Source organism: Mytilus trossulus, chromosome 4, assembly GCF_036588685.1.
Source record: "Mytilus trossulus isolate FHL-02 chromosome 4, PNRI_Mtr1.1.1.hap1, whole genome shotgun sequence".
NCBI classification, from domain to species: Eukaryota; Metazoa; Mollusca; class Bivalvia; order Mytilida; family Mytilidae; genus Mytilus; species Mytilus trossulus.
Window position 1 is genome coordinate 70,702,142 of NC_086376.1, and position 15,271 is coordinate 70,717,412.

Genomic DNA, 15,271 nt, shown 5'->3' on the forward strand with positions numbered 1-15,271 from the left:
GATTTTTCATTTCCTATCGTTTATTATCCGTTTTTAGATGGTGACGTTCCCTTGTCCCTTGTCACCATGTTTATGTATTACTGAAAATTATTACACCAGGGTTTTCGATATCACAAACTAGTCAAAACATTTATTAAATTTTATCATCGGTATAAAGACATCATTCGTAAATATAGCTCAACATGGAGACTTCTAATACGTTCAGGTATTTCACATCCAATTTTTTATGGAAATATTCTTTATAAAGTACAAAGGTGTCAGTATTCACCTCAGAAACTTACAAAACCTTTGAATAGACTTATTAAGAAGGGATATAATTACGATACTGTAGTCAAGTCATTAAAAAGATTGCATATTTTGGCGTTAATATTGAGTCACTGATAAGGTCTTTGCGTCGGAACTAAACACATTTATTCTAGAAACAGTTGTTGGCATGACACGGGTTATGTTCTTCCCATATATGTTATGATGGTATGATACTAAACCCCTAACGGAAAGGATTGTGCATGATGTTCATATGATGAAATCATAATCTTTCAGTCAGTTTAATTGAAGTCTGGAGCTGGCATGTCAGTAAACTGCTAGTAGTCTGTTGTTATTTATGTATTATTGTCATTTTGTTTATTTTCTTTGGTTACATCTTCTGACATCAGACTCGGACTTCTCTTGAACTGAATTTTAATGTGCGTATTGTTATGCGTTTACTTTTCTACATTGGTTAGAGGTATAGGGGGAGGGTTGAGATCTCACAAACATGTTTAACACCGCCGCATTTTTGCGCCTGTCCCAAGTCAGGAGCCTCTGGCCTTAGTTAGTCTTGTATTATTTTAATTTTAGTTTCTTGTGTACAATTTGGAAATTAGTATGGCGTTCATTATCACTGAACTAGTATATATTTGTTTAGGGGCCAGCTGAAGGACGCCTCCGGGTGCGGGAATTTCTCGCTACATTGAAGACCTGTTGGTGACCTTCTGCTGTTGTTTTTTTATTTGGTCGGGTTGTTGTCTCTTTGACACATTCCCCATTTCCATTCTCAATTTTAAATGTATACAAATAAACATCAAGGTAATGTAATCGGCAACGGCAAGGACATATGCACATAAAGAATTTGACAGGACGATTAGGTATGTTTGTGAACACTTAGTCTCCCACAATTTATCCTAGCTGGAACACACGGTGAGAAAATCAATTCAAAGGGGGAGTTAGCTCGATGTTACAACTAAATGTTGGCAATAAAGACCAACGCAACAAATGCTTAATTAATAGAATAAAATTGAAAATTGAAAATGCGAATGTGTCAAAGAATCAGCAACCCGATCCGTGAAAGAGATGTAAACTGCCCGCGAAGGCCACCAATGGATCTCAATCAACACAGCGGGAAAATCCCGCAACCAGAGGCGGGTGTCACGTAAACAGAAATGTGTACTAGTTCAGTGAAAGTGAATGTAACACTAAACATACATTTTTATTCAGGGGTCAACTGAAGCCCGTCTCCGGGTGTGGGATTTTGTTGTTGTGTTGAAGACCAATTGGTGGCCTTCGGCTGTTTTCTACCCTCTGGTCGGACCGTTTACATCATTCCCCATTTCCATTCCCAATTTTTGATAACTAGTTACTAGAATTAAAATAAAATTACAAATAAATATGTTTTGTGAGATCTCAACCCCTCCCCTATAACTCTAGCAAATGTAGAATAAAAATACACGCAGCAATGCGCACAGTAAAACTCATTAAATTAAATCCTTTAATTGCTTCTGTTCTGATCGCCTTGATGCGCGACATATCAGAACAGGAGCAATTAAAGGATTTAATTTTAATTAGATTGAGTAAAACTCAGTTAAAGAGAAGTCCTCGTCGAATGTGAGAATAGGTAACAAATGCAACTATTGTCAGCAAAATAACAATGATACATGAGTAATAAAGGACTAGTAGCAGTGACTGAAATGCCAACTCAAGACTTCAATTTAACTGTTGAAAAATTACGTCTTCCTCATAAAAAAAATCAAGCACAATTCCTCCCGTTAGCGACTTAGTATCACACCATCATAAAATATATGAGAATAACATGACCCGTATCATGCAAACAATCTGTTTTCTCAAGACTGCAATACCAATAAGTACACCTCCGGTGGATTCAGTCTACAAATATTTGTATCGTAAGAAGTTGATGTCGTTATAAATAAAGGCAACAGTAATATACCGCTGTTCGAAATTCATAAATTGGCTAAGAAAAAAAAATCCGGGTAACAGACTAAAACTTAGAGTAGCTCATCAAATATAAGAGGAGAACTACGACACAACAGAAACGAACTTTAATATAACATTGGCCATATTTCTGACTTGGTACAGGACATTTTAATTTAACAAAATATGCTGGGTTAAACCTGGTTTTGTGGCATGCCAAACCTTCCGCTTTAATGGCAATGATTATGTTAAATATACATCTAACATTGAAATGACAACATTACATGACAGGACTACAATTCAAATAAATGGGAGAACATATAGGACAGAAAAACACACGAATAATAGCTACCAGGTCTTAAATTTAATACGCCAGACGCGCGTTTCATCCAACAAAGAATAACCAGTGACGCTCTGATGAAAAAAGTTCGAAAGCCAAAACAAGTACAAAGTTGAAGAGTACCGAGGAACAAAGTTGTGCCCAAAATGACTATGTAATAGATATATATGATAAAACCGGTGACTAATTACAGAATAAAAACGGTTATGAAACAGCACAGCCGAGTTGGCCAAAGCAATAAACGCAGAAAGTGACATTACATTTGAATTTCTAAAAAAGTCTCAAAAATAGGATAGAATTAGGATAGAATTCAAGATTAGGTTTGTAATACCGATATAACATTTATTGATAACAATGAAAATAACAATACTTATTAATATCTAATTGTGGTAGTAATTTGATAATTTATTGTATTATCTAGCTATGTCCTTGTTTATTCTAAATCAAACGGTAAGAAATGGATGACCTTGTGATTATGCCAAGCTATAAGTATTGAGAGAAATTAGGATCAATTAGACTGTCTATCAATATGTTGTGAAAAAATTTATATCACTAGACTAACAGTCCTCTTTATGCTTGCAATACCTCTCCGTAGTCAGGAGAATACTGGATTCGACAAAAAGTAAAATGACAAAAATACTGAACCCCGAGGAAAATTCAAAACGGAAAGTCCCCAACCAAATGGCAAAACCAAAAGCTCAAACACATCAAACGAATGGATAACAACTGCCATATTCCTGACTTGGAACAGGCAATTTCTTATGTAGAAAATGGTGAATTAAACCTGGTTTCATAGCTAGCTACACCTCTCACGTGTATGATAGTCGCATCAAATTCCATTACATTGACAACGACGTGTGAAGAATGAAAAAAATATCTTTTAAATCATGAGCTGCTATATAATGGGCCATTCAAGTTAATATCTGATAATGGGGGATGGATGGTCCTTTCTGAGGGGTGTAAAATTTATACATCTTAGGGGTGATTTTTTTTTCTTCATCTGACAGGTACACATTTACGCACCAGTAAATAATTAAAAATTATTACATTTTAGGGGTTACAAAAAATACCTGTTTTATATCTTAGGGGTGTTTTGGAATGTAGACAGTTTCGTATTATGCATTACCTGGTATTGGATTTAAAATTCTGATGGATACAATCCTTGTAGTAAAAATTCTGATAGGTCAATTTTCCCAATGAAAGCCCATCCACCCAATATGAACAGAAACTCTACATGTGATAGGTCTTAATTTATAGATCTGATAGGTAGTTTTTCATGATGTTTTTTCTGATAGGTATGAACAAAAATCTCCCCATCCATCCCCACCTGTCAGAAATTAACTGGAATGGCCCAATGATGTCTCTATGTCCTATAACAATACCCCATGACATTTATTTTGGTGAGGAAAAAAACTGGGTCGATTCAATTATTCCCTCCGAAAACGTGTGCTGATACTCCTTCCACCTTTTGATATCTAACACTATTTTCGTGTGTATCTCCGATGCTCTCTTATGCAGTGCTTGTACTACCTCCGCCATCCGATATCTGATGTACACATATATACAGAGAAACCCTACCCCCACACAATTTGCTCAAGATCATTTATTAAGATTTTTTCTATGTTTTACACTATGACAGAAAGAAATTTTTAAGAACTCTCACATCAAGCGTAACTTTATCTGGATACAGATTTAGTTTAAGAACAAAAACGGCAATATATAATGATCTATAATGAAGAATACTGCAAATAAACTTATCATAGATACCAGGATTTAGGTCAAAGCCGAACATTAGAAAGCCAATGATGAATAAGAAAATACGAAATATGAAATGCAGTCCACAAAATTCTAGATAAATAAAATAAGAAAATGGACCGCGAAACTAAGAAAAGTACGGAAGTTTGTGCCAGAACAGTTTATCACCTACTATTTACACTTTTAAACTATATTGATATGAAAATTTGAAGACAGGATCATACAATAACAGAATCGAAAATAAAACCAAATTTAAATAAAAAAATGGTTTAATTAAATTCTGATACATTGATACAAAACTGAATATAAAAGTTAGAAACGAAAACATAGATTTTCAGAACAATTTCAGCAACTTTTGTTTTACGATGTTAAAATCTCGTAAATTGAGTTTGGAGATACAAATCAAGGCAACACACAAAAAACCGACGGAATCGCATGGAAACTCCATAAGGAGCGGCGAGACTGAATGCGTCGTCAGGGTAAAATATCTCCTGATGAGCATGCATCACCCATTGTATGCATCCACAAATATTGATAATAGGACAAAATCGGTACATTATTCGGATCAGTCGCATGCTTTGAACACAACTGTAACTCATTGGTAAGATACAACGTAGACGAAAGGAAGCCAAGACTAAATAATACGAGAAATGGGAATTGCTTTACTATAAAAAAAAATAATGTTGCGATGACAGAATTGATGATATAGCATATTCTATCTTGGCATTCTTGTTGCTCGGTGAAAGTAGTGAGTGGGATATCTTCAACTCTGCTCCCGTCAACTGTCAGTCATTGTCATTATACATTAGATTGACTATAAATCAAAGAAACAACAGACACGGTTTCCTCCGTCTCGATTTTATCTTATACCTCGAAGTAGACATACACGTTCACCTCAGTATAGATTCATAAGCTTTGACAAACGATTTTAGATTTAAAATTATCAATGTCTCCAACCTTAGTTGCAATATACCCAATTCACCTGCATATGGGATATACATTTCCCAACTTATTCCGTATACAATATCTTACGCTCAAGCTGGTTCTCTTTTTAAAACGTCAAAATTGTCTGAACATAAAGTTGATGAACAAGGGGAATGTCAAAGAAGTTATTGTTTTTTTTCTGAAATGTTCATTGGAAGGTACCAGGAACTTGTTGATAAATATTCCATATCAACTTCACAAATAATTAACGATGGTCTTGAAGCATAGATTCCGGGTACTGACGTTGTTTTGTTATAGACTAGTATTCTTTTATTTGTCTTTTTGAATATCACTTTTACTGTTTAGTCTATTTTAGGTGATATCCATTTGTTATACATCCCGTCATTTTGTTATTGTGCTATGGTAAATTTTTGTATTCTTTTCTTTCATATTTGCTTAAGTGCTTTACTTTTGTACCCCTATTTTGAAATTTTTACCTACTATGTTTGTTTGTCTTGTTCACATATCGTTTCAATATAATGGAATTTTATGCGACTGGCATAAAAGTGAGATGTTTTGCTAGCTATAAAATCAGGTTTAATCCAACTTTGTCTAAATAAGAAAATACACGTACCAACTCAGGTATATGACAGTTGTTATCCATTCGTTTGGTGTTTGTTTGAGCTTTTGATTTTGCGTTTGATTAGGGACTTTCCGTTTTGTATTTTCCTCTAAGTTCAGTATTTTTGTGCTTTTACTTTTCGCATACTCTCCATGATTTTTCTTTTGGTGACCTCCTGTAATATTTTTTTTCAAAAGCCGTTGGTTATGAATCATATTTGCAATAACTCACTACTCCGATAAAACTTTATTCTCTATATACATATCATTATTGAACTTATACCAAACCAATTGCAACTAAAACAAATAAATGTCAATACGTTTTGCAGGGTTTCTATATATTCAACTTCAAGCCTAATCTTCCTGATATTTCAGCTGGACAAGTTATTATTTGAGGCATCGACTCTGTCAATAGTACTTCTCTGCGAAATGTCGTGAACTTAAAAAGATCAATTGGAAACACAACTTCAAAATACAGATTGATTCAGTCGAAGATTATGTCAAGTAGAATATCAAGTCGTTGATTCAAATTAGAATAAAATTGAATGTGTTTATTAACACACATGGCATATCGATCTTTCTTTTTAAGACCAAAATGTTCCTAAGAACCTGGATATTTGTAATTATGTTGAACGCTTGTTGTCCGATTGAACTCCAAATAAAGGCTACAACAAATACAGTTATGTACATGTATGCCACATATTTTAACTTACATTTACAAATTGACAATGAGGGTAGGCTGTTAACAATACTTTACGAGAAAATAACTGGTTTCAGCTTCCAAATTGTGAACTTTCCATTTATACGAAGCAACATTGCAATAGTGCTTGCATATGGAGTATATATCTCCCAGTTAATAGGTTATTCAATATTATGCATTTCCTAGGTAGCTTTAAAACAAAGGAAGCTAATAAACTAAAAGTGAAAAGTGGTTAAGTTGAAATCATCCCTTATTGTTTTTACGGATGCCACCATGAGGGACTTGCCCGGTATGGAATATCTGTCTCATAGATGACGTCAGATATCTTTCAGTTGTCGTAGCAACACACCAGTCCATTTTTTGTCAAATCTGACCTGCCAAAACTAGACTTATCACCGGATTTGTACTTCATGTCTGGCACATGTGAAACAGAATCTTGTGACTCTTCCAGAGCACACGAGATCAACCCCAGACAGAAGATTTGGTCCTGCCGTGTTGCTCACTCTTTAGTTTTCAGTGATGTATTTTGTATATTCTTGTTTGTTTTTTCGTCATTTTTCGTTTTTTTTGCCATAGCCTGCTTGTTGATTTGTTTACAGTTTATGAGTCTGAGAGTCCCTTTGATATTGTTTGCGTCTCTTCACTTGTATTTCCATTCTGGTTTGAATGTTTCCTAGTCTTAGTTTATCTGCTTATTATAAAAAATCTTTGTAGAAGGACTTCTAATTTCCTCAAAGTTCTTATCATTAAATATGATATAACTGCACTTTGAAATTGAAATAAGATAAGATTAGTGGATTTTTTTTGGATCTCCACATGATTTTCCCCACTCAAAATATTTATATGTGATTCTATAACTAAGAATTGATAAATTGCTGTTCAATGTTCAGCTGCAATTTTATATTTCATTCCTTTCCATGTCTAAGAATTGATTTATTACATACATTTGCACTAAAGCAGTCCCTTGTTTAGTAAAATCGATGAATATGTTAATTCTAACAGGAACCAATTGTGCCCCTATTTTTTCTTTATTATAATTATGAGGCTGACTTCATAGTATTGCCAGGTACTTCTGAGGAAGAAAGATAAGTTAGCAATATCCTTTAACTTTACTTTTCACTATATATAGATGATGTTCTCTCACTAATTAATTCCAAATGTGGTGACTATGTTGACCACATCTGTCCGCTATCGAACTCGATACAGTTCAGTCTGCCTCATATCTTCACTTACATCTAGAAATTGACAATGAGGGTCGGTTAAAAACAAAACATTAAGACAAAAGTGATGATTTTAACTTCCCATTAATAAACTTTCCATTTCTATGTAGCAACATTCCAGCAGCACCTGCATACAGAGTATATATCTCCCAACTGAAACGTTATTCCAGGGCTTGTATTTCCTATCATGATTTCCTTGATATAGTGTTGCTGATCACAAGGATGCTTTTAAAACAAGAGTTCCAAATGGTGAAGTTAATTTCATCCCTTCGTAAATTTTACTGATGCCATCACGAGTTGACCATTTTGGAAAAAACGTTTCGCTGATGATATCAGATATGGTCTTTATGTTATAACGACAATCCCTTTCCCTTTTCACTAATGTGACCTACCGAATTAGACTATTTAATGGGTTTGTAATGACATGAGCAACACGACGAGTGCCACATGTGGAGAAGGATCTGGTTGCCCTTCCGGAGCACCTGCAATCATCAACGCTTTTTGATGGAGTTAGTGTTGCTTAGTCTTTGGTTTTCTATGTTGTGTCTTATGTTACGTACTATTATTTGTCGTTTGACTTTTTTCTTTTTATAACCATGGCATTGTCAGTTTGTTTTCGATCAATGAGTTTGACTGTCACCCTGGTATCTTTTGCTCCTCTTTTATTGATTTTTTTACAACGACCACTTTGTTTATAATAATTCATCCTGTAGAAATTAATTCTTCGCAGATCAAGTCTTATGTATATCTTTTAAGCATTGATTCAAAAAGGGATTATAGCTATACCAGAGACATATACTACAATATGTAGTATATGTCTCTGGCTATACGCTGTCCTGAATGTATTTTTATACCCCACTTAGGGGCATTATGTTTATCGTTCATCTGTCTATGATGATGGGAGTTAATTAAGACCTTGACTTGCTATACAGCCTTCGGAAGGTCAATGTAGACTTGTCTGTCAAGTTAGTTTTTGATGAAGTTGAGTTCCAATCAACTTGACATTAAATGCACATGTTCCCTATGAATGGATCTTTTTAATTTTAATGCCAATTTTTTTGGACCCCAATTTCAGGGTCAATTGGACATAGAAAAGGATGCTGTTCTGCTTCAGGTTAAAGTTTTTAGTCAAGGTATTTTTTTTTTAAGTTGGGAGTCAAATCAACTTGAAACTTAATACACATGTTCTCTATATGATCTTACCAGAATGAACAAAGAAATAACACGACGGGTGCTATATACAGTGCAGGAAATGCTTACCCTTCTAGAGCACCTGATTTCACTCCAGTAACTTTAGTGGAGTTTGTGTCGTTTCTTATTTCTTATTTATAACTGTTGATGTAATAACATTAACGGTACCAATTTTCCCGCACCTGATGCACATTTTCGACAATACATGTCTCTTCAGTGATGCTCGTGGCCGAAATAATTGAAATCCAAAGCTTATATAAAAGATGAAGAGCTTTAAACCAAAAGGTCCAAAAAGTATAGCAAAATTCGCGAAAGGAATCAGGGCTTTGCATGAGGGAGATACATTCCTAAATTTATTATAATTTCTAACATTTATTGCGAACCCTATTGAGCCTTTCCATAGATTCACCTGCAAGTGACCTGTTCATTTAAACTTTTGGCAGTTCTACTGTCCCATCTAACAAATACAACAGGTATTGTTCTCTGTGTAGTTTATTCACCAGACCTTTAAATTTCTTCCAAGAGAAATCTATCACTCATTGATTAATTTACCTGAGCAAAAAATGTATCTGCTTAATTGATGGAAATAACATGTTTTCTATTTTTTAAAAACTGTATATGAGTTTGAATGTATTATATTTTCAATCTGTTGAATGAAAACACTGATTCAAACATTAATAAAAGTTGATTTCTGAAAAAAATCAACCTTATTCCTATTTCCAAAAATTTGTTTTTATAAAAAACCCTAATAATGGTGATTTTTATATATTAAGGCCTTCTTAACAGTATTCTATAACTAAACAAAAACTAAAAGATGCAAACTTTCATACGAACAAAACTTTTTTATTTTAAAACAAACTTTTTATGATTAAATTATTATCTATTTTGAACAGATTGAAAAAAATATAAATGTTTGATAAACAACAAAATCACAGGCAATTTTTTCTTATGTGAAACATGTAATTTCTATCAGTTTAGCAGATAAACTTTTTACTCTGGTAGATTAATCAATGAGTGATAGATTTCTCTTAGAAGAAATTTAAAGGTCCTGGTGAATAAACTTCAGAGAACAAAACCTGTTGTATTTGTTAGATGGTACAATAGAACTGCCAAAAGTTTAAATGGACAGGTAACTTGCAGGTGAATCTATGGAAAGGCTCAATAGGGTTCGCAATAATATCTTTTGGTTTTATGAGTCTTTGTTTACTCCTTGGTTTTGATTGTTATTGTCTTTCTAATTTTAATGCCACTTGTGGACCCAACATCACTGTCCAATGAACACAGAAAATGATAGTGGGAGTGGGAGATCTGTGTACTATGAATACATCCTTGTTTTGTTTTGACTTGACACAAAATATTTTTCAAGTCTTACTTTTCTGCCTTTTTCTAAGTTTCATAAAAAAAAAACTTATTCAAAGATGATGTGAATATTAGTGTATATATAATATAAACTCTATATCACTATCAAGATTTCTTCTAAAGTATTCAAAGTTTATGGCTCATAACTTTAAGGCAATGGACACTGAACAAAGGATAAAGAGATGGTCTGGCAAAATGTTTATAGGAATAGAAAACAAACAATAATATCAAGGTTCTCTAAAAAAACTTTAATGATAACGGACGGAGAAAAACAATTAATATCACATAATCACAAGTCATGGTCAATAATAAACAAATATAACAAACAATTCAAACAAAACACTGTACTAACACAGGGTGCACTTTGGCTCAATATAACTATTATTACCATGGACATTATGGAAACAATATAAATAATTGAAATAAAAGCTTTTATAAATAAATATTTTCTATTTTTGAGAGCGTTAAGAATAAAAGTTTCAGAATAAGATTCTAAATGTTTATTGCTCTCTAATTATTGATGTAACCTCTACAAATACAAGTTGAAAGTAAATTTTTGAAACTTTATCAAATTTTTCTATACTCTCTGAGAAATGATGTTAACATTCTCATCAGCAGTATCTTCAAAAATCTTCCAACATCTTTTTGATTATAATGATTTAAAATAATGATCAGCAAATCTTTCCAAAATAAATCTAAAGAGAAAAATTAATTGTAAGTCAAGAGCATTTCAGAACAGTTTAACCTGCATAACCCGACACCTGAGTATTCCGACACCCTACCTAATCCAACCTTTTTTTCTAGTCCCCAAGTGTGTCGCTTTACACTGGTTACACTGTATATTGATAGAAGAAGAATAACATACAATCAATTTTTATCATAAGTTTTTTTGTGGAAAAGAGCTACAGTTCTATTTTGAATACCAAGAAGGTTTAGGAAGCTGGACGAACCTTTATGGCTGAAATTCACAAGTTTGTACAAACTAGCATATAAAAATTTCATTGCAAAATATTTCCAATTAATAACCTCAGCATCACCCTTCATTTTACTCCAATGGTTTACCTAAAGTTGATGTTGAAAAATATTGGTCAAAGTGCTTTAAAAAGTCTATTGTATGGTTAAACAATTAGTTTTAGGTAAGTTGAGTCTCAATTGATTTTGTAGAAACCAATAATTCATTCAGGCATTCTTATCAAAAAGTAATAAAACAATTTATACATCATATCTATGTAAAACCATAAAATAAATGTTTGACACACTTCTAATATTACCCCTACCAACGAATGGTTCACATTTCAATTATTATTACAAAACAAAATAGTTTATATTTCAATAAATTATTTATTTTTATGTCCATAAAAAATAAATAGGTCAGAAATTATTAAATAACAACCTATATACATGAATCTCCTCCAGCTAACCAGCACTAGATAATAAAATCTAAAAAAAAAGGCAATAAACAATAACAAGGTTTTTAAACAAAGTAAATGAATGCAATACTTTGTAGAGTATATCAATATAATATATAAACTATTAAGATAGAAAATATTCAGCATAGTGTAAGATATAAAGCTCATAGTTATTAGCATTTCTTTTTCTTTTATTTTACTATTAATTTTTTCTGTCAAATTGTATGATAGTTGTTTCAAGGACTTTGAATTAAGTAAAATGTAAGTATCAAAGATCAAATTAATTAAAAATTATTCTGTAAACTTAAGCGACGAATATAATAAGATTATAACAATCACTTCATTTCTGTCCATACCTATACTTGGTATTAAAAAATGCTTTAGAATATATTAGATGACTAAAATACACATATATTAAATAACTAGACAAAAAAAGACTTTCTACAGAAATAAAAAAGTTATATAAAAAATAAAATGACTTAGAGTTAAATAATACTGTACCAAACTAAAATGAGCATTAACCTATAAGGTCAAATAATCAGTGAGTAACAAACATCTTTATATTTTGATAATTCGCCACTAAAAGAGTAGACTATTTATCATTCTATTTATTTCATAAATAAAATAAATAATATAGAATGTGAAGATAACACCAGTTTTTGTGGTGCCTAAGGAAAGCTCAACATAGGGATAGTGGTCAGTAAAGCAGGCTGCAGACAAGACACACCAGCATGTGTAATCTTGATGATAGTCAAATATTTTGAACCAAAGAACAGACCTTACAAACTTCTTGAAGTTCATCTCCCAATAAAATGATTATGGACTTTCTGATTAGACAATTTTTTGTATATGCCTTGGAAAAAATAACTTCTGTAAAAATGTTTAAAAAGGCATACAGCCAGAAAACAAACTTCATTGTACAGATTATTTTTAAAACTTTAATTTTTAAAGTAAATAATATATGTATGTCTTGATCAATGTGTGATAACTGATGTTTTTACTGAAATTATTGGATATGTTTTTATCAAATTTTCATCACATAATGGCGGTGAAAATAAATTGATTTAGTGAACCAACTCCTGTGGATAACAAAAAAGGGACAAACATATGTTTAAGAAAAAAAAAACAAGTCCTACTACAAAATAGAATATAACTTAAATGCTGAATCAATAAATTGTACTGTGTTATAACAAAAACAACAAAAACTGAAAAAAAAAAAAAAATATTGAATAAGACTAAGTCGATTCAAATGTTACTATTAAGATAATAAAACATGGTATTGTTTCTACAGTTTGGCTATTTAAAGTAAAATTGTAAATAAACACATGTGCCGTATTTATATACATAAATTGTGCTAGTACAATTGACTACAGATTTATTGTTCACATATATTTATAATAAATGCATTTTTAAACTTTACAAATGAAAAACAATATTGCAAAACTTTAAGAAGGTTTTCCCTCGATTCCAGTCAGTTTTGGGTATTATTGCTTAAATTCGTATTGAAATTAACAAAAAAATGAATATTTCATAACTAAATAGTTATTCTTAATGTCTGTTGAGTCACATAAAACAATCAACATTTATTGTTAAATTGAAAAAGGGAGAAATTTCAAATCTGTTCTCCTACTGCATTCACTGAATTTCAGAAAAAAAATGATATTTTTGGCTGGTAAAAAAAAGCGAAATTGGTCATATGAAATACAGAAAATCACAATGGCTAAAATATACATTTAATGGTTGATGATCATGATTTATAAGGTGATTGTTTCGTTAATTTTTCAGATATTTTTATAGTTGCTAAGGACATTGTATGTAAACCTGCCACTACTCACTTACAATACATATATATACGTACTATACAAAGTTTTTAAATGTAATAAAAATATAAAATTGAGCCCTTTACCGTTTATTAAACTATTTTATCAATATTTCTGGTAAAATACACAAATTCATCTAAACTCCTTTAATTATTTATATTAACAATCCTATTTGAATTTCATTAGTTTTGGAGAAAAGAATTCTTCTTCAGAGAATTGTTTATTAAGTTTAACTCTTATAGGAAATAATTTTCAACTTTCTTCAAGAAAAATTTCCTTTCCTCTTATTCAAAAAGAAAAGTATAGTAAAGTTGGAATTGTTAGTCTTTTTCCATTTAATACTACCACAATATAATTGGGTAAAAATCACATTAAAATATTTTGAATTGCCCATGAAGGCCAACAAGATAAAAATTGTAAGACCATATGCATGGTATACAATCAGGATTATTTTAAAAACACTCTTTGGAATCTAAACTTTCATGGAATGTATTTGTCTTTCACACAGTAATAAAAAGCTTTGTTGATCAATTTTTTTGTTTTAACATATAAACCATTTAATGAAATAGTCAACTGTATTGAGAATAGAAAAAAAACATTGATATGGATATCTGCTGCCTGACTCCAGACATGATTTGGAAAGTGGATTATTCCTAAATGAAAAGGTGAGATGAGAATTATATCAAGTTAGATTTAACATTTAGAAGAAATTTTTACTGAGTCTTTCCCAGAAACTTTTTTTCTTTTTACCAAATACTTTGGCCCTAGACTAAAAATGTGTAAAATTTCTAAGGCAGCAAAAAAAATCCCCAAACTATCTGTCATAAGTGATATGAAGTGACATGAATTATATTGGTGCTTAGTGATAAATGTAACAGAATTAACAATAACAAAAATGGTATTTAATTGTTATCTACACAGAAGGTGGTGGTGTCACATGGTGCTGTTATATTATGTTGTAACGCGCTGTGTTACTTTATCGTCAAAGTTACAAGGACAGAATAACTATTGCTGTTGTTATATAACACTTCAATGGGCAGCATTTCTTTTCATCTTCTTTATGAGGCTAAAGTAACTATAGCTGTGTACTGTGTTACTGGACCATTTCTATTCATCAACGTTATGAGGATACAGTTCCTGAAGAAACTTTTACATGATACGGTTGACCGCAGCCTCATAAATAAATGATAGTTCAACTTAAATGTTTTGTAGTTCACTATGACTACTCTTTACTATGACCGTCATTGCCAAAATGTCTTCAGTCTTCTGTATTATCTCTCAAGTAACAGGACATTTAATGACACTGACCTCTAAGAGCACGCTAAGAACAACGAAAACCACGTACAGTACTAACATGGACCCTCCTAAAGGTTTACTCATTTTCCACTTCGATATAGCTATTGTAGCAATCACAGTGATGAGCATGACAAATAACAAGAAAATGGAACAAACAAGTCCGTTACTGTTCACATCAACCACTCCTCCGTTGATGGCCAAATATATTAACCATGGTATCGGCAATCTAAAAAGGAGTAAGATAAAGTCTTTGAAAGAAAAGTCCATCATGAGTTTATGGTTACAATTTATACAACCGATTCTTTTAAATTCTTTGATTTTTTGTTTGAATGCAGTACAAACAACAACTTTTTAGGGATTGCTACAGTAATTTATTGAGATTTACATGTTTTGGCACTGTCATCAAGATTGTTTTTATTATGTATGCTTTTTCTCCAACTTGTTTTTTCTGC

At 31.9% G+C, this 15,271-nt stretch overlaps 1 protein-coding gene across 8 annotated transcripts in view; it reads right to left on the reverse strand.

Moving 5' to 3' along the window:
* Window positions 1-10,521: 10,521 nt before the first annotated feature.
* The window catches only part of LOC134715862 (sodium/potassium/calcium exchanger 1-like), an 82,112-nt gene continuing 77,362 nt past the window's right edge, over window positions 10,522-15,271 (reverse strand). For all 8 annotated transcript variants that reach the window (XM_063578376.1, XM_063578377.1, XM_063578383.1 and 5 more), the window contains one exon: window positions 10,522-15,045. In XM_063578376.1, coding sequence (XP_063434446.1) covers window positions 14,802-15,045 — 244 coding nt within the window. In that variant the 3' untranslated portion in view covers window positions 10,522-14,801. The remainder of the gene's footprint in view (window positions 15,046-15,271) is intronic.